The sequence below is a fragment of the Dendrobates tinctorius genome, unplaced genomic scaffold, assembly GCF_039654945.1.
Source record: "Dendrobates tinctorius isolate UK_male_01 unplaced genomic scaffold, ASM3965494v1 ptg000224l, whole genome shotgun sequence".
NCBI lineage: Eukaryota > Metazoa > Chordata > Amphibia > Anura > Dendrobatidae > Dendrobates > Dendrobates tinctorius.
The window spans coordinates 3,873,681-3,891,950 of record NW_027361891.1 but is presented as its reverse complement, the minus strand read 5'-3'; the positions used below and the strand labels follow the sequence as shown (position 1 = coordinate 3,891,950).

General features: G+C 43.7%; 1 protein-coding gene across 3 annotated transcripts in view; it reads left to right on the top strand.

Annotated features, from left to right (window-relative positions):
- The window catches only part of RASSF3 (Ras association domain family member 3), a 272,610-nt gene extending 267,117 nt beyond the window's left edge, over positions 1–5,493 (top strand). For all 3 annotated transcript variants that reach the window (XM_073555455.1, XM_073555456.1, XM_073555457.1), the window contains one exon: positions 3,169–5,493. In XM_073555455.1, the coding sequence (XP_073411556.1) occupies positions 3,169–3,318 (150 nt within the window). In that variant the 3' untranslated portion in view covers positions 3,319–5,493. The remainder of the gene's footprint in view (positions 1–3,168) is intronic.
- The last annotated feature ends 12,777 nt before the right edge of the window (positions 5,494–18,270 follow it).

Here is an 18,270-nt window from a genome sequence, read left to right as displayed (position 1 = left end):
ACGAGAACGTCCTGGACCATTTCTCGTCGTCTGCTTCCTGTGGCGCCGACGAGCGACGCGTGGACGTGGGCGGGAGGACGTCAGGATCGCCTTGTCTGACAGGTAAGTAGCGACCCCTGACCCCTGCTATGTCGCTGGTGAGATCTGCCTGTGTGGCAGCTCACTAGCGACCACTTAGTGATGCACCAGCGATCCATATCGTTGTTGGGATCACTGGTGCATCGCTAAGTGTAACGGTACCCTAACTGGAGCCTACGAAAACCTTGAGCTGGTCCTGGTTATTCCCACTGAAGCTTTATTTTGTCCTATTTGTTTGCTTCACAAAAAAAGAAAATCAAATGTTCACAGTTGTAGGCATGTTCTGTACATAAACTGATGCAAATCCTAAAAAAAACAGTGAAATTCCAGGTTGTCGGTGACACGAAAAATGCCAAGAGGGGTGAATACTTTCGTAAGCCACTGTATGGACCCACACAGCTCTGCTACATGCAAAGTTACATACACACAGCTCTGCTACATGCAAAGTTACATACACACAGCTCTGTTATATGCATGCGAGCAAACACCCAAGTAGGGAAAATTAAGTATTTGATACACTGCCGATTTTGTAAGTTTTCCAATCTACAAAGAACGGAGAGATCTGTGATTTTTATCTTGGTTACACTTCAACTGTGAGAGACAGAATCCTTAAAAAAAAAAAAAAAAAATCCAGAAATTCACATTGTTTGATTTTACATACTTATTTCATGCAATAAAATGCAAATTATTTGATACCATAGAAAAACAGAACCTAATATTTTATTTAGTACAGAAACCTTTGTTTGCAATTAGAGTTTAGACGTTTCCTGTAGTTCTTGACCAAGTTTCTACACACTGCAGCAGGGAATTTTGGCCCACTTCTCCATACAGATCTTCTCCAGATCTTTTAGGTTTCGGGGCTGTATCTGGGCAACAGCTGAGTTTCAGCTCCTGCCAAAGATTTTCTATTGGGTTCAGGTCTAGAGACTGTCTAGGCCAGGGTTCACCAACTCCAGTCCTCAAGGCCCACCAACAGATCATGTTTTCAGGATTTCCTTTGTTTTGCACAGGTGAAGCAATTATCACCTGAGCAATGCAAAAGAAATCCTGAAAACATGATCTGTTGGTGGGCCTTGAGGACTGGAGTTGGGGAACCCTGGTCTAGGCCATTCCTGAAATGCATCTTACGGAACCACTCCTTAGTGGCCCTGGCTGTGTGTTTTGGGTCATTGTCATGTTGGAAGACCCAGTTTTTTTTGTTGACCAAAATCTTCCAATACGTGACCCCATCCATCCTCCCTTCAATACGATGCAGTTGTCCTGTCCCCTTCGCAGTAAAGCACCCCAAAGTATGATGCTTCACGATTGGGACAGTGTTCTTGGCGCTGTACTCCTCCTTCTTCCTCCAAGCACGATGAGTGGAGTTGATACCAAAAAAGTTCTATTTTGGTCTCCTCTGATCACATGACCTTCTCCCATACCTCCCCACTGGATCATCCAGATAGTCATTGGGGAACTTCAAATGTGCCTGTATATATGCTGGCGTGAGCAGGGGGACCTTGTGTGCCCTGCAGGATTTTAATCCTTGACGGCTTAGTTGGTTGCTAACTGTAATGTTTAAGACTGTGGTCCCAGTTTTCTTCAGGTCATTGACCAGGTCCTCCTGTGTAGTTCTGGGCTGATTCCTGACCTTTCTCAGAATCATCCTTACCCCACGAGGCGAGACCTTGCATGGAGCCCCAGGCCGAGGAAGAGTGACAGTCATCTTGTGTTTCTTCCATTGTCTAATAATTGCGCCAACAGTTGTTGCCTTCTCACCAAGCTGCTTGCCTATTGTTCCTGTAGCCCATCCCAGCCTTGGGCAGGTCAACAATTTTTTGTCCCTGGTGTCCTTAGACAGCTCTTTGGTCTTGGCCATGGTGGAGAGGTTGGAGTGTGAGTGATTGAACTTGTTACCTGTATGAGACACCTGTCCATATGCTCACAGGTGCAGTTAATACAAGTAATGACTGCAGAGTAGGAGAGCTTCTTAAAGAAAATCTAACAAGGTCTCTGATAGCCAGAATTCTTGCTGGTTGGTAGGTGATCAAATACTTATTTCATGCAATTTAATTATTTAAAAATCATACAATATAATTTTCTGATTTTTATTTTTAGATTGTCTCTCACAGTTGAAGTGTAGCTACGATAAAAATTACAGACCTCTCCATTCTTTGTAGGTGGGAAAGCTTGCAAAATCGTCAGTGTATAAAACTTATTTTCCCCACTGTATTTTACCATATTTTCTAGTTGCTTTCAGGCATGTGTCTGATGACAAGACCTTGAAAGGTCCCGGAGCTGGTCAGGACATGGTCCTGGTGGCTTCCTCTCCTTCTTTGCACCGATAACATAGATCAGCTTGGGGCAGGAGGAGAGCAGTTCTCTCAGTGATCAGGAAGGTTGCTGTTTCTGCCATCTCCATCACAAGCTGCTGCTTCCAGACTGTAATTCATGCACACTTTTTAGTAAGTGTTTTTCTTGCTAAAAAGTGTGTTATAGTCAGAAAAATATGGTAATATTGTTAAAGGTTTTTTTCCCAAGAACAAAGTACATTTTAATCAATATATCTTGGAATAATAATCCGTTCCACAATCGGATGTGTTTAAATAAAATGTCCCTGTGCTGAGATAATCTTATACGTGTGCCCCTGCTGTGTACTGTGTAATGGCTGCATCTGACCGTGCAGGGACATGGTCTGATCATACCACAGCTCCTGGGCAGGGGAGGAAGCAAAAGAGAGGATACAGACAGGACAGCAGGGGATCACAGCTGTTTTGTTTTGTGTTTTTCTTCCTGTGAGGTAAAATATTTCCCTGCCTGTTTTATCACAGTAGTGAGTGGTTCTGCCTCGTCTCCAGTACCCTGAGCTCATCTATTATTATACAGGCTTATTCTGCCTGCTGTTTGTTCTTTATTCATTGTTTCATTACCATTTACACTCCTTCCCTTTTTACATTTGTTGTTAGCTGACCTAATAGTGATAGTGAATGCATCGCTGTCTCCGGGTTAGACCCAAACTTTTTTAGTTTCCATATATCCTGTCAAAATAGACCCAGGAAACTGTCTTATGGGGTTTTTACAAGTTTAAGTATTTTCCTCTCTTTGTTGCAGTGGGAAGCCTTCACAATCCCAGAATTGCAGAATTTCCTGCGCATCCTGGACAAGGAAGAAGACGACCAGCTGCAGAGTTTGAGGCAACGCTATTCCTGCTACAAGGAGAAGCTAGAGGAAGCGCTGAGCGGAGTGCGCAAACCGGGCTAGGGCTCCAGCCACAAGGGCCTGTGGATTACAGCATGGCAGAGCAATGGGCACATGTGCGGCTCTGTCCAGAGGAGACTTCATAGCAAGGGAACATGTCCATGGGAAGATACTTGTGTGCCTTGTCGTAAACGGGCCATATGGATATGATGGATTGACTTATCCTGGGACTATAAAAAGCTGCCACAGAACTTGTGGTTTTTGCTGCAGACAATCCAAATATCAAAATCATTTTTAGATTTTGAGGTTTTTCTTTTTTTTTTTTTTTAGTTAAATTATATTTCTTATAAATTATTCAAGCTTTAATTCTGACAAAAAAAAGATTGTTTTTAACACATCAGGATTTTATTTAAGGTTTTTTTTTCTACTTTTATTGTTGTAAAAATGTTTTGTGACGAATGTCTGCTATAGATATGGGCTGATTCTGATCAGCACCTGAAGATTCGCAAGAATTCATGAAGGTCGTACGATTCAGTCCAGCAAGCAGAACAGTTAGTGATGATCCTGGAGGCACGGATAAGCGGGGGTCCGCCAATGCTTCTATAGTGTTGGGAGGGTATGTTTTAGAGGGACAGCGGATGGGAAAGTGTGACGAGCAGCAGCTATGCAGATAATAGTAAGGGTGGGCAGCCATGTTGGCTTCTCTTTTGTAGGCATATAGTATGTTTAGACGCTCTGTAATGATTGGAGGAAACATCCACATTTCAGATGCATAATGAATGAGATGGAAACAGTAGGTTAAAAGACAGTCTGTATTGATCTGTAATACATTGGCAGATACGGTAGAGCCCACTCTGGAAATCTGCTGTGTGCTCTGGTAAGGTGGTCTGCTTGCCAGAACGATCACACAGCTACAGAGGGTAAGACTGCGATAGAAAAGGTAGAAGTAATGGTAGACATGCAGCACCTTTTATAATAGTGCATGTTCTGAGAAAACCAAAGAACATTGGGATCACAGGCAGCGTTATTTGTTACTGTGTTTTAGATTTGTCATTTTTAGGTTCATGTTAATTCAGCGCTCTCAGGCGAGCACTTTGTCAGAATCTCTAAAAAAAGAAACCCCCTGATGTAGTGTTCATCGGAGAGTGCGGCATTAATATGAATCTAGCCTAAGAAGTATTGTTGGACAATGTTTCCGTTTTCGTATGTTTACGATCAGTCTCTACGTTTCCGGTTTCTCGTTGATCTCCCTCTGCATATAGCTAGTGCTACGGACGGCACGAGGATAGAGCGACTCCTAGTGGTCAGACATCAGGTTTTTACTTTTACCACTTCATCTCATAGTAGCGAAACCTCGGCTTATTAATATCTTTTATTCACATCTGGAATATGGGACGCTAGAGAGGTGTCGGGTTTGTCTGTTAATCACATATAAGAAATCCCTATGTATCATATAGGGGACACTTTTATAATCTGAGAAAATGGCTTTTGCTGATTTTAGAGGTTAGAAGACTCTAATTTTGAAGGGTTGGGTTGTAGGACTATATCCATTTGCTCAGAAGTGTTGTTTTTTTTTTTTAATCTTTTTTTGCGTGAATGTTACCTGGATATCGTGAAAGCCTGCATAGTGGTGTCGTTTCCCACTGCAGCAAAATGGATGAAATGACCCATTTTATTTTTAAGCTGTCTAAAGTTGTATTTAATGAAATGGTCAACTGTGAATGTGTTTTTTTTTTTTTTTTTTTTTTTTACTTGAAATGTATTTTAATGGGCAGATCCAGTACTTTAGACTAAATGATACAATGTCTTATGCACTACACATGGTCTTTGAGGACAGATTACTGTATTAATGTCTATATACATATGTTTTACCTTTTTTTAAAATTTATTATTTAAAAGAAGAAAATTTATAAAATTCCCTTTGGAGGGGAAGCAGATTGATGCTACTATGTGCTTCTTTGCATGTCTTACCCATAGCCCATCGTGACCACAATGTTTTACAAGACTTGGCACTGGAATTATTTTTTTTTTTCTTTTTAAATTGAAAACACTTATTTGTAGACATTAGATATAAGGACTAGAAATATATAAGGTCTTAAGTACTTCTGCCAAACCGAAGAGTGCTGCAATGCAGACACTGCTCTAATATATGCTTGATGGTACCAGAAAGTTACAATTACAGGATGAAATTGGGTTCATAAAGTCTTCTAATAAAGTTCTTCTATTTATGAATTTGAATATGGTTCTTTTTTTTTTTCAGAATGGTTTTAACATTTTTGCTGTTTATTAAGTTAAAGTTGAGTAGTGTACTTTTATGCATGCAGCATTCATCTCGAAGACATTTTTCTGTTTTCGGAGCTACATCAGAGCTCTAGGAGTTCACTCCTGAAATGTCATGATCATCCAGTAAAATAAAGTCTTGATGGGCAGGCTTTTTATTGTAGTTGCTTATTCAGTATGTGGAAAATTGCGTGGGTTTATATAAGTTTTTGTGGAAGATAAACTTCCCAACACTCAAATTGCAACACCAAGTTGGAAAAGTGGAGGAATTGGGAAAATTGCAGGATGGATGGGCAAGTTAATGAAAATTATGAAAAATGTTTTCAAAATATCTCAAATGATTCAGTATCGAGTTTGAGCACCACACATAAATTCATGAACGTGCGCTCCTGTGTATACTATCAATGACGTTAAGTTGTCTGAGGAATGCTCTGCCACACTGAATTAATTTGGGCATGCAAATCGTCAAGATCCGCTGCCGGCAGCTTCCTTTTGTAATTGCCAGCCAATGATGTCCCAGATGTGCTCGAAGGGACACAAGTCCAGAAATGATGATGGCCATGGTGGCACATTTAGACCATGTAGAGTGCTCACAGTAGCATAAGAAACATGTAGGCTGCCATTGTTGTGTTGAAAAACTGCTACTGGGGCACTTTCATATTCCCTGTTCAAGGAATTGCCTACATGGACAAATCTCCAGTATCCCGGTGTCAAAGACAAAAGGGGACTCATCTCTGCTGAATAAATGAAGATCTTTTGAAAATTATGTTGCCATTTTTTTCCATCATTAATATGCCTGCTGATCCTGTGGTTCACATGCCTTTTCCTTCTTGGTGTTGTAATGTTAAAGGGACTCTGTCAGCACAGAACGACTGTTCAAACCAAGTACAGGTGCTGTTTGCTTCACAGTTGAAACAAACATTAATATAGACCTTCCCATCTATCTTTACCGTTTCTGGCTCTTTGAATCCAGAGCTGTCAATCATAGAAGAGGGAAAGTGTATTTAAGCAATGGGCCCTGCAGTAATGCACCGAGCGGCAGGATTTAATTTGAACAGTCATCCCATGCTGACAGACTCTTTAATGTTGATGAGTGGATCACAATCCTCTAAAATCATTCCTCTGATATCTGATTTTATATGTTCATTAATCAAGGACAATTGTCAGCGCAGTATCCAACTAAGGTCAAGTCCAGTCGTATTGTCGGTCCATGTGCTTATCGGACAGCGCTCAGCGCCAATAATAATAATCAAGTATTCACATCGGCTGATGCAGTCCACTTCGGTGCTAGTCTGTGAATGAGTACACAGAACTACACATGGAGCCAATTGCAACTACAATGGATAGATATGACTGGCCTATTGTTTTTTTTTTGTTTGTTTTTTCATATGGCTGTCTGTGCTCAGCTTAATAGTCACAACATAGCCCCTCATTGGGGTTGTCCAAAACCAGAAATTGGTCAACTTATTCTTAGAGTACATAAAGCTCAGCACTGTGTGAGAGTATTTTTCAGCCTCTGCACAAGTGATCCTAGGGAGTGGGGGGAAAAAAGGATGTCTACTAGGGATGAGCGAGTAGCTTCGGGTAAGTCCTTATCGGAATAGCTGCCTCGGGAACCTGGAGCGCTCCTGCTGATCAGCTGTTCAGCTCTGCAGCTGCATGCACATGTGACAGTCACAACACACAGGCTCTTCATGCATATGTTGTGACTATCACACAGCCGTGACACATGCAGCTGCGGTGCTGCACAGCTGATCAGCAGGAGCGATTCAGGTCTCTGGGTTCCAGATGCAGCTATTTGGTAAGCGCTATAGCTAATCGGATAAGGACTTAGCCAAAGCTACTTGCTCATCCCTAAAGTCTACGCAATGCTGTAGCGATTGGTTGGTTGACTTGGCCACTTGACCAGCCACCAAACAGCTCTTTTCACTTCCATGTCAGAGCCACATGAAAGAGTAAACATCTACAACCCCTTTAAATAAAATAATAAAAAATGGTGCTTACTAATGTCTTGGTCATTAATTCTCACAGCTGACACCCAGCACTAAGTGCCAGGAGTGGTCACTGACCGCTCCCGGCACTTTAACCCCCCGGAACACTGCGATTAAACATGATCGCAGCGTTCCGGGAGCAGGCAGAGGGGCTGTCAGCTGTGATAACCCCTCTGCCTTTGGATCGGAGACCCTATGTCATGACACGGGGTCCCGATCGCTGCCATGGAGACCCGATGGGTTTCAAGAGCTGAGAGACTTCCTGTCACGCGCATGCTATAGAAGCGATCAGCCTGGACAAAATCAGTGTCCCATAGTAGGACACAGCGTAAAAGTACGAATTAAATTAAAAATAAATCAATATTTCATCAATAAATTGAATTAAAAAATCTAAACAAAAGTACACATTTAGTATCGCTGCGTCCGTAATGATGCGACCTATATAACTGTCCCACTAGTTAACCCCTTTAGTGAACACCATTAAAAAAAATAGCAAAAAAACAATGCTTTATCATCATGAACAAAAAGTGGAATAACACGCGATCAAAAAGACAGATATAAATAAACATGGTCATCTTGCCCCGCAAAAAACGAGCTGCCATCTCAATCATTGGAAAATAAAAGTTATAGCTCACAGAATAAAGCGATGCAAAAATAATTTTTTTATATAAAATTAGTTTTTATTGTTTTAAAGCTCCAAAACATAAAAAAGATATAAATGAGGCATCGCTGTAACCTTACTGACCCGAAGAATAGGACCACTTTATCAATTTTACCACATGTGGAACGGTATAAATGCACCCCCCCCCCCCCAAAGAAATTCATGAAATGCTGTTTTTTGTTCTTTCTGCCTCCCAAAAATTGGAATAAAAAGTGATAAAAAAATGTCACGTGCCTAAAAATGGTACCAATAAAAACGTCATCTCGTCCCACAAAAAATAAGACCTCACATGACTGTGGGCCAAAATATGGAAAAATTGTAGCTCTCAATATGTGGTGATGTAAAAACTATTTTTTGCAATAAAAAGCGTCTTTTAATGTGTGACAGCTGCCAAACATAAAAACCGCCATAAATAGTAAATCAAACTATGATCCCTCACTGACCTGCCCCCTAGTTCATATAATAAATATCTGTACAAACTTTAAAGAAAAAAAAAAACTGCAGGCAGGTGCTGGCCGTGGCAGCATAATCGCATGTTTCATGTGGCAATAATACCTGTTCTTCATGTTACTCGGCTAGAAAAAACATTTTGAAAGCGGCATCCTCCCAGCTGATTGTGCTTTGCTTTCTGTTTTTTTTTTTTTTTTGTTTTTTTTTATGAAATTTAAACTATAAATATCAAGCAGCTTCCAAGCAGAAGCTGCCAGAAGAATGAACAGGTTACGTCTTTTAGCCGCTTAATTTCTTGTAAGCATAAAACAAATGACAAAAATCTATGCACTGCCATGGCATTGTTGTGCATTATACTTTTTTTTCTGGTGGGTTTCAGGCACAATCCAGCCGAAAATGACTGTGTGCTCATATCATTAGGCTGCCCCGATTTTATACTAGAAATCTTGCCATTTTCACACTGGTAACTTGGGCTATTTTAGACTCCTATTTAAAGCTCTATCATGAAGAGGTTTTTTTTACAGCTTGGGAGCCAATGTGGGCGCCTATATACAGTGTGGGAGCTACTGTAAGGGCCATAATAAACTGGGAGGACCTGTATACAGTGTGGGAGCTACTGTAAGGGCCATAATAAACTGGGAGGACCTTTATACAGTGTGGGAGCTACTTTGGGGGTCTGTCAAACTGTGGGGGACATTTTACAGTTTTGGAACTACTGTGGGGTCCTTTTTAGAGTGTGGTAGTTACTGTTGGGGGCAGTCAAACTGTGAGGACTACTTTTGGGGGCAAATATACAGTGTGGGAGCTAATGTGAGGGCTATTATACAGTGTGTGGACCATTATGGGTTTTGGGGGGAGCTGTGGGCCCATACTAGTTTGTATAGAGGAGCTATGGGCTCATGATACTGTGTATATTGGAAGTGTAGTCGCATCAAACTGTGTATAGGGGTGTTAAGTGGGCACTTAAACATTATTGTTATAGAGGCACTTGGTATTGTCTGTCAAAGGTGTACATGGGGCATTATTACATTCAAGAGGCAAAATGAGACCACTGTTTTCTAGGGCACTCGCACAGGGCATTATTATGTAGGGCACTTACAATAGAGGATCACTGTTTTTGTACCACACAGTTCACACTAGGCGTTTTTCCAGCTTTTTTTTTTTCCTGCAGCAAAATCTGATCTCTTGGCAGGAAAGCTGCAGAAAAAACATGTTTTTCTTGCATTTTTTTTGCTGCGGTTTTGGCATGCTGATAAAGTTTAGTGTTGAAAAAAAGATTCCTATTCAATAGAATCAGGTTTTGGCACAAAAAAACCACAGCAAAACATACCTGCATTTTTGGTGCGTTTTTTTCAGTGGTTTTTAACCACCCATTTATTTGAATGGGTGTAAAAAGTGACAAGCTCTGTCTAAAAAAAAAAAAAAAAAACCACTCAAAGCACAAAATCCTAAAATCTCAGACTTTGCTGGTACTGTGAAAAGGAGCTGAAAATTAGCATTAAAAAGGCAAAAAATATCTGCAAAAACGTCCAGTGTGAACTTAGGGTCCCGTTACACTAAACGACGCACCAGCAATCCCGACAACGATATGACCTGGTCAGGATCGCTGGTGCGTCGCTACATGATCGCTGGTGAGCTGTCAAACAGGCAGACTCTGGTGATCAGGACCAGCGAGGACACAGGTAGCCAGGGTACATAGTGGGTAACTAATCGCGTGTGTCCCTTAGTTACCCGCTGTGTACCCTGGATACCAGCATGCTCGCGCTGGGAGCTGGTATCCAAGGTAAACAGCGGGTAACTAAGCGCACGCGGCACTTAGTTACCCGTTGTTTACCTTGGATACCAGCGCAAGCATTCTGGTATACAGGGTACACAGCGGGTAACTAAGGGACACGTGCGCTTAGTTACCCGCTATTTACCTTTGATACCAGCTCCCAGCATCTGCTTACAGCGCTGGGAGCTCGCTGATCGTTGGTCTCCCGCTGCCACACGCAGCGATGCATGCTGGCCAGCGGGAGACCAACGATCAAAAAATGGCCCAGGACATTCCTGCACGATCGGCGATACCCGACGGGGCGAGCCGGGCGCTGATGCGTGCCACACACAGCGAGATCACTGGCGCGTCACAAAATCTGTGACGCATCGGCGATCTCGCTTACTGTGAAGAACCCCTTAGCCTAATAGTGACACGGCAGCAGCTCAGTATTGGGGTATCCGCAGGTACAGGATAGATGGGGATGGTGGTGGAAATGTGAGAAGTCATGTGTCTTTGTTTTAATCTCTACAGCCGTGTCATTGCTGGAAGAACTTGTCCGGTCTGTCTGAGCCAGGTGGAAAAGTGAAAGGCTCCATCAGAAAGAACATCAGATGTAAGTCACTATACTGTAATCCCTTGTTTGTTCTGCAACATTGGTAACTATTACTGTATGGTCATCATATGGCGGTAATCAGTGTTGGTCTTTGAGTAGAGCTTTTTCCCAGTAACAGCACGGTCATCTGCTGAGGTTCCCCGACACCCACAAATAGACTGCACCACAGTACAGTCATGGCCAAAAGTTTTGAGAATGACACAAATATTAATTTTTACAAAGTCTACTGCTTCATTTTTTCTAATGGCAATTTGCATATACTCCAGAATGTTATAAAGAGTGATCAGCTTAACAGCAATTACTTGCAAAGTCAATATTTGCCTAGAAAATGAACTTTATCCCCCAACACACATTTCAACATCATTGCAGCCCTGCCTTAAAAGGACCAGCTAACATCGTTTCAGTGATTGCTCCATTAACACAGGTGTGGGTGTTGATGAGGACAGGGCTGGAGATCAATCTGTCATGATTAAGTAAGAATGACACCACTGGGCACTTTAAAAGGAGGCTGGTGCTTGGCATCATTGTTTCTCCTGTTAACCATGGTTATCTCTAAAGAAACACGTGCAGTCATCATTGCACTGCACAAAAATGGCCTAACAGGGAAGAGTATCGTAGCTTGCACCTCAGTCAACAATCTATCGCATCATCAAGAACTTCAAGGAGAGAGGTTCCCTTGTTGCCAAAAAGGCTCTAGGGCGCCCAAGAAAGACCAGCAAGCGCCAGGACCGTCTCTTAAAAGTGTTTCAGCTGCGGGATCGGGCTACCAGCAGTGCAGAGCTTGCTCCGGAATGGCAGCAGGCAGGTGTGAGTGCATCTGCGCGCACTGTGAGGTGGAGACTCTTGGAGCAAGGCCTGGTCTCAAGGAGGGCAGCAAAGAAGCCACTTCTCTCCAGAAAAAACATCATGGACAGACTGACATTCTGCAAGAGGTACAGGGAGTGGACTGCTGAGGACTGGGGTAAAGTCATTTTCTCTGATGAATCCCCTTTTCGATTGTTTGGGACATCTGGAAAACGGCTTATTCGGAGAAGACTAGATGAGCGCTACCACCAGTCTTGTCTCATGCCAACTGTCAAGCATCCTGAAACCATTCATGTGTGGGGTTGCTTCTCAGCCAAGGGAATGGGCTCTCTCTCAGTCTTGCCTAAAAACACAGCCATGAATAAAGAATGGTACCAGAATGTCTTCCGAGAGCAACTTCTCCCAACCGTCCAAGAGCAGTTTGGCAATCAACAATGCCTTTTTCAACATGATGGCGCACCTTGCCATAAAGCAAAGGTGATAACTAAATGGCTCAGGGAACAAAACATAGAGATTTTGGGACCATGGCCAGGAAACTCCCCAGATCTTAATCCCATTGAGAACTTGTGGTCAATCATCAAGAGACGGGTGGACAAACAAAAACCTTCAAATTCAGACAAAATAAAAGCATTGATTTTGCAAGAATGGACTGTTATCAGTCAGGATTTGATCCAGAAGTTGATTGAGAGCATGCCAGGGAGAATTGCTGAGGTCCTGAAGAAGAAGGGTCAACACTGCAAATTTTGACTTGCTGCATGAACTCATTCTGTCAATATAACCTTTTGTTACTCATAATATTGTTGCAATTATATTTCTGTATGTGATAAAAACATCTGACAAACACACATGAAAACCAGAGGGCAGCAGATCATGTGAAAATATAATATTTGTGTCATTCTCAAAACTTTTGGCCATGACTTTAGTTGAATCAAGGTTACCGCTTAGGGGCCCACTTAGATGTTTTGTTCCTCCCTCCCCTGAGTTAAACCCCTACATACACCGCTGGTGTGATCTAATGTGAAGCTTTGTGTCCCAATATAAATTCTATCCCACCTGAACTATCGAGTAATTTCTGGTATTGGTCTCAGTGGATAAGAGCAAAATTCCTTCCACCCTAAATACGGGTTAAGGGCAGGTGCAGACGGCTGTACTTTCTCTCATCTGAGAATTGGGTGGGTCATGCAAATCACACTGATCATAGTCTTTCAAAATATTGTACTGTGCTCTGATTCTATTCGATGAGGAGAAGATAGAGAACCTTTTTTATAATTCTTTTTTGTCAGTAGAAATTGCACTGCCCTCAGCTGTCATCCGAGTGAAGTCCGATGTCTTCTACGCACTCAGTGATTTGCATGGCCGAGTGTGGTACGAATATCAGATCAAACTCAGGCTTGCATGTTTTTGTTTTTTTTTTTTTACCTCACACCGACTTAATCTGAGGAAAAAATGGGAGATTGCGCAGCCCATGGAATAAGATTGGTCCAAGTGTGATCTGATGTTTTGTCAGATTGAACTCTGATAATATGGCCGCCTGCACCTGCCCTTAAGATGCATATTTCACTTCAAGAGCACATGTAATTGTTTAGAGAAGTCAGGCTGCATATAGATGTGGGTGTAATGTGACCCAACATAAATTTTATCCAACCCCACCTATCGAGTCATTTACGGTCTTGGTCGCTGTGGAGCAGTGCAAGATTTCCTTTACCCTAAAAGCTAGGCTACACTGAACATTCAGCAACCCCCTGATCGTCAGCGCCTGTCCTGTGAGTAATAGTGTTGTGCATACCAGATGAGATTCTCTGCAGCAGGCTCAGACTGACCCATAGGGGAACAGGGCTATCAATCAGTGGGCCCCTATGCAGATCTGGGCCCCCAATCACACTGTGTGCAGTATTTGGTATAATTCACTTTATTCACTCTGTACAGAAAAAAGCAGCATTTTGCCATTAACCAAACTACCCAGTTTATTATTGTCACGATAATGTGAATATGATCTGTGATTTCCCTTAATAATACACTTTCCAGAACTTTCTGCTACAGTCATAGCTGCACAGAGACAAGCGACCCCCCCTCAGCCCTCTCCACACACACTCATTGTGACTTGAGAATTCCAGTGAGTTATCTCCCTCCTCCCAAAAGAATGTCTGTCTTCCACATGTGCTTGGCTCTTCCATAGCCTAGAGTTAGAATCTAATCATTTGGTCATAATGCGATGTCAGTTTATGTTAGCAATATGAAAATTACATATCTGGAACGTGCGTCGACGGAGCTTCTTAGACTGTGTTTTTCTCGATTCTAGTGCCAGCAGAATCCGAGAAATGGATTTCTCCTGAACAGAGTGGAATAGACAGTCCATGTTTAGTCAAAAGTAAGCTAATTTCAAGCCAAGATAAGTGATGGGTCTGCCGTTATTCTGCTAGGTTCTCCAGCCTAGTTATGTAGCCGAGAAGTTTTCAGAACCAAAATTGCAACTCAGAGAAAAGGGGAGGACCACGGTAACTCAGCCCCTTTTAGTGATGTCATGACCCAAAACTATAAGATACGGTCACTCAGTCTGCAGCTCAGTCTGCTTGGGGAAACAGATACAGAACAACTCTGTATTGCATTGTGATGTTTGGCTCCTCCTACCAGCCTGTTTTGCCTGAGATGATCTAAGCAAAATGTGAGTGTTTATCTTGTCTAATCCCTGATTTTTTTTTGTAATTGCCTTGTACATACTTTCTCATATTGTAAAATCTTTTTATACCTTCTGTAAACTGCCTACTTTTTTGGAGTAAATATAAAATTATTAGTTTCGTCTTCTCCATGCTCTATAACGAATTTACACGTGCCTGAAGTTAATTCCGCTACTAATTTGGGTTTGCTTCGGACCCTCTTCACTTATTATTAATTAAGAAATCAGAGCTGGTGGCAGGAAAGTGTGTTCTGGGCTAGGTGGGTAAACCTGGCAGCGACGGAACAAGTTTTATAGGCTACTAGCTGAAGAGCCCGGCGCTGCCCGGGCATAGTAACTAACTGTGGCTAGTTATAGCAAATTATAATTATCCTCCATCCCATAGTCCCGTGCCCATATACCCATCATACACATCCACGATCCCATAGGCCCGTGCCCATATACCCATCATACATATCCTCCATCCCATAGTCGAGTGCCCATATACCCATCACACATCCTCCATCCCATAGTCCCATGCCCATATACCCATCATACATATTCGCCATCCCATAGTCGAGTGCCCATATACCCATCACACATCCTTCATCTCACAGTCCCATGCCCATATACCCATCATACATATCTTCCATCCCATAGTCCCGTGCCCATATACCCATCATACATATCCTCCATCCCATAGTCGAGTGCCCATATACCCATCACACATCCTCCATCCCATAGTCCCATGCCCATATACCCATCATACATATTCGCCATCCTATAGTCGAGTGCCCATATACCCATCACACATCCTTCATCTCACAGTCCCATGCCCATATACCCATCATACATATCCTCCATCCCATAGTCCCGTGCCCATATACCCATCATACATATCTGCCATCCCATAGTCCCGTGCCCATATACCAGTCATACATATCCTCCATCCCATAGTCCAGTGCCCATATACCCATCACCCATCACCCATCCTCCATCCCATAGTCAACCATTATGACATCATAATGAGCGGCGGGGCTTGCAACCTATGATGAACTCAGCGTCGCCATGGCAACCATTATGACATCATAATGAGGGGCGGGGCTTGATACACACTTTTTCCCCATTATGTAGATAGGGGCAAAACTGTTTGGTGAATTGGAACGCGTGGGGTTAAAATTTCACCTCACAACATAGCCTAGGACACTCTCGGGGTCCAGACGTGTGACTGTGCCAAATTTTGTGGCTTTAGCTGCGACGGTGCGGATGCCAATCCCGGACATACACACACTTGAGCTTTATATATTAGATTGTCTGGCTGCGGCCTGAGCATTTATAATTCCCTCGCTGCAGCGTGCCTGATAGCCAGTCCACAGTGAAGCGGCCCATCCGGCGACTAATTATCCTAGGTGTAGTTTCCTGACTGACCTGAGGGTAAGGGGGCGCCGGAGAGCTGCAAGTTCCAAAGCGGAATTAAAAAGCAGGATATATATATAAATCCTTGGAGTTCAGGATATATTGTAGCAGCAGTGGGATAACTAAAATAAGCCCCTGCAGTAAATTGATAGGTCAATAGCCTTTTTTAATGTTTTTCATCACATTGTTGGCAGTGGCGGGATAGCTAAGATAAGCCCACTGCACATGTGATAGCCGTGTGCTGGCCGAAGGTCCCTCCTTTTCCTGACAATCATTATATAGAGATATAGGTAAATTTGTGAATGAGTGTCATGTAATATTTGTATGCAGGTGAAAAGTGGGCCCCCAAAGTCAATGTTACTGGTGGGCCCTTGGCACCCTAGTCCAACACTGCTCGGCAGCACTGGTCTTGTTTACACAGGATAATGCTCCACCTGTACAGTCCCGCTTATAGCATTGAGGTAATATTCAGCAACATGTCAGTGGCCCTAATCTAGTGGTGATGAGGTCAGTGACACCTGGGGGGGGATGTACAGGGCTGGTTTGCTGGGGACCTGCACTCCAGGGAATCACATTTCAATCAGGAGATTTCAGCTCTGCATGAATTCAGCCAATGATAAATCATGGATTTGGTGGGATATTTAGAGCAGATGAGGCTGATAGAAGTGTCTCATGTGCAGTGAGAATAAATCCGCCTAGATTGTATTAATGTCCTGGTGGTCATGTGTTTACATGTGCTGGATTTAATCCCCCTTTTATTTACTGGAGGACCCCCCTCGAGATTTCTGATGTGTATGTGCAACATCCATTGGAAGAACAGAACAGCCCCTTCTCATTCCCTGGGTGTCATTCTCCACTTATTGGTGCTGAATCTGTGGATATAACCAGATTCGGACTGGAGTACCTTGGGCCCAAAAGAGAAAAATCATTATTGAGGCCCACTATCATACCTCCCAACTTTTGAAGAAGGGAAAAAGGGACAAAGGTTGCGGCGCACTGCGACAAATTTTAGGCCACGCCCCAATCACACCCATTTCACAACTAGTCACACCCATGTCCACATCCCAACCGCACCCATTTAGCAATGCTGATCACACTGACTGGTACTGAGGAAAAGAAAGAAAGAACAGAGAGAAAAAAGAAAACAAGGAAAGACAGGAGAAAGAGAGAGCGGAAAGAAAGAGCACACAGAACGAAAGAGGGGAAAGAAAGAAACAAGAGAGAGAAAGACAGAACGGGGAAAGAAAGAGAACAGAAAGAACAGAGAGAAAGGGGAAATAAGGAACAGAGAGAGAAAGAAAAAAGAAAGAGAGAGAAAAAACAGAGAGAAAGAAACAGAAAGAACAGAGAAAGATTAGAGAGCTCTGCTCTGTACACCTCATACACACGTGGCTCCGCTCCGTACACCTTGTACATACGTGACTCTGCTCCGTACACCAAGTACACATACGGCTCCGCTCCGTACACCTTGTACACATGTGGCTCTGCTCAGCACACCCTGTACACATCCGCACACACGCGGCTCTGCTCCGCACACACGCGGCTCCGCTCCGTACACCTTGTACACACGTGGCTCCGCTCTGTACACCTCGTACACACATGGCTCCGCTCTGCACACCTCGGACATACACAGCTCCGCTCTGTACACCAAGTACACATGCGGCTCCGCTCCGTACACCTCGTAAACACATGGCTCCGAACCGTACACCTCGTACACACATGGCTCCGCTCCGTACAACTTGGACATACACAGCTCCGCTCCTTACACCTCGACATACACAGCTCCGCTCCGTACACCAAGTACACACACGGCTCCGCTCCGTACACCTCGTACACACATGGCTCCGCTCCGTACACCAAGTACACACACGGCTCCGCTCCGTACACCTCGTACACACACGGCTCCGCTCAGTACACCTCGTACACACATGGCTCCGCTCTGCACACCTCGGACATACACAGCTCCGCTCTGTACACCAAGTACACATGCGGCTCCGCTCCGTACACCTCGTAAACACATGGCTCCGAACCATACACCTCGTACACACATGGCTCCGCTCCGTACAACTTGGACATACACAGCTCCGCTCCTTACACCTCGACATACACAGCTCCGCTCCGTACACCAAGTACACACACGGCTCTGCTCCGTACACCTCGTACACACATGGCTCCGCTCCGTACACCAAGTACACACACGGCTCCGCTCCGTACACCAAGTACACACACGGCTCCGCTCCGTACACCAAGTACACACACGGCTCCGCTCCGTACACCTCGTACACACATGGCTCCGCTCCGTACACCAAGTACACACACGGCTCCGCTCCGTACACCTCGTACACACATGGCTCCGCTCCGTACACCAAGTACACACACGGCTCCGCTCCG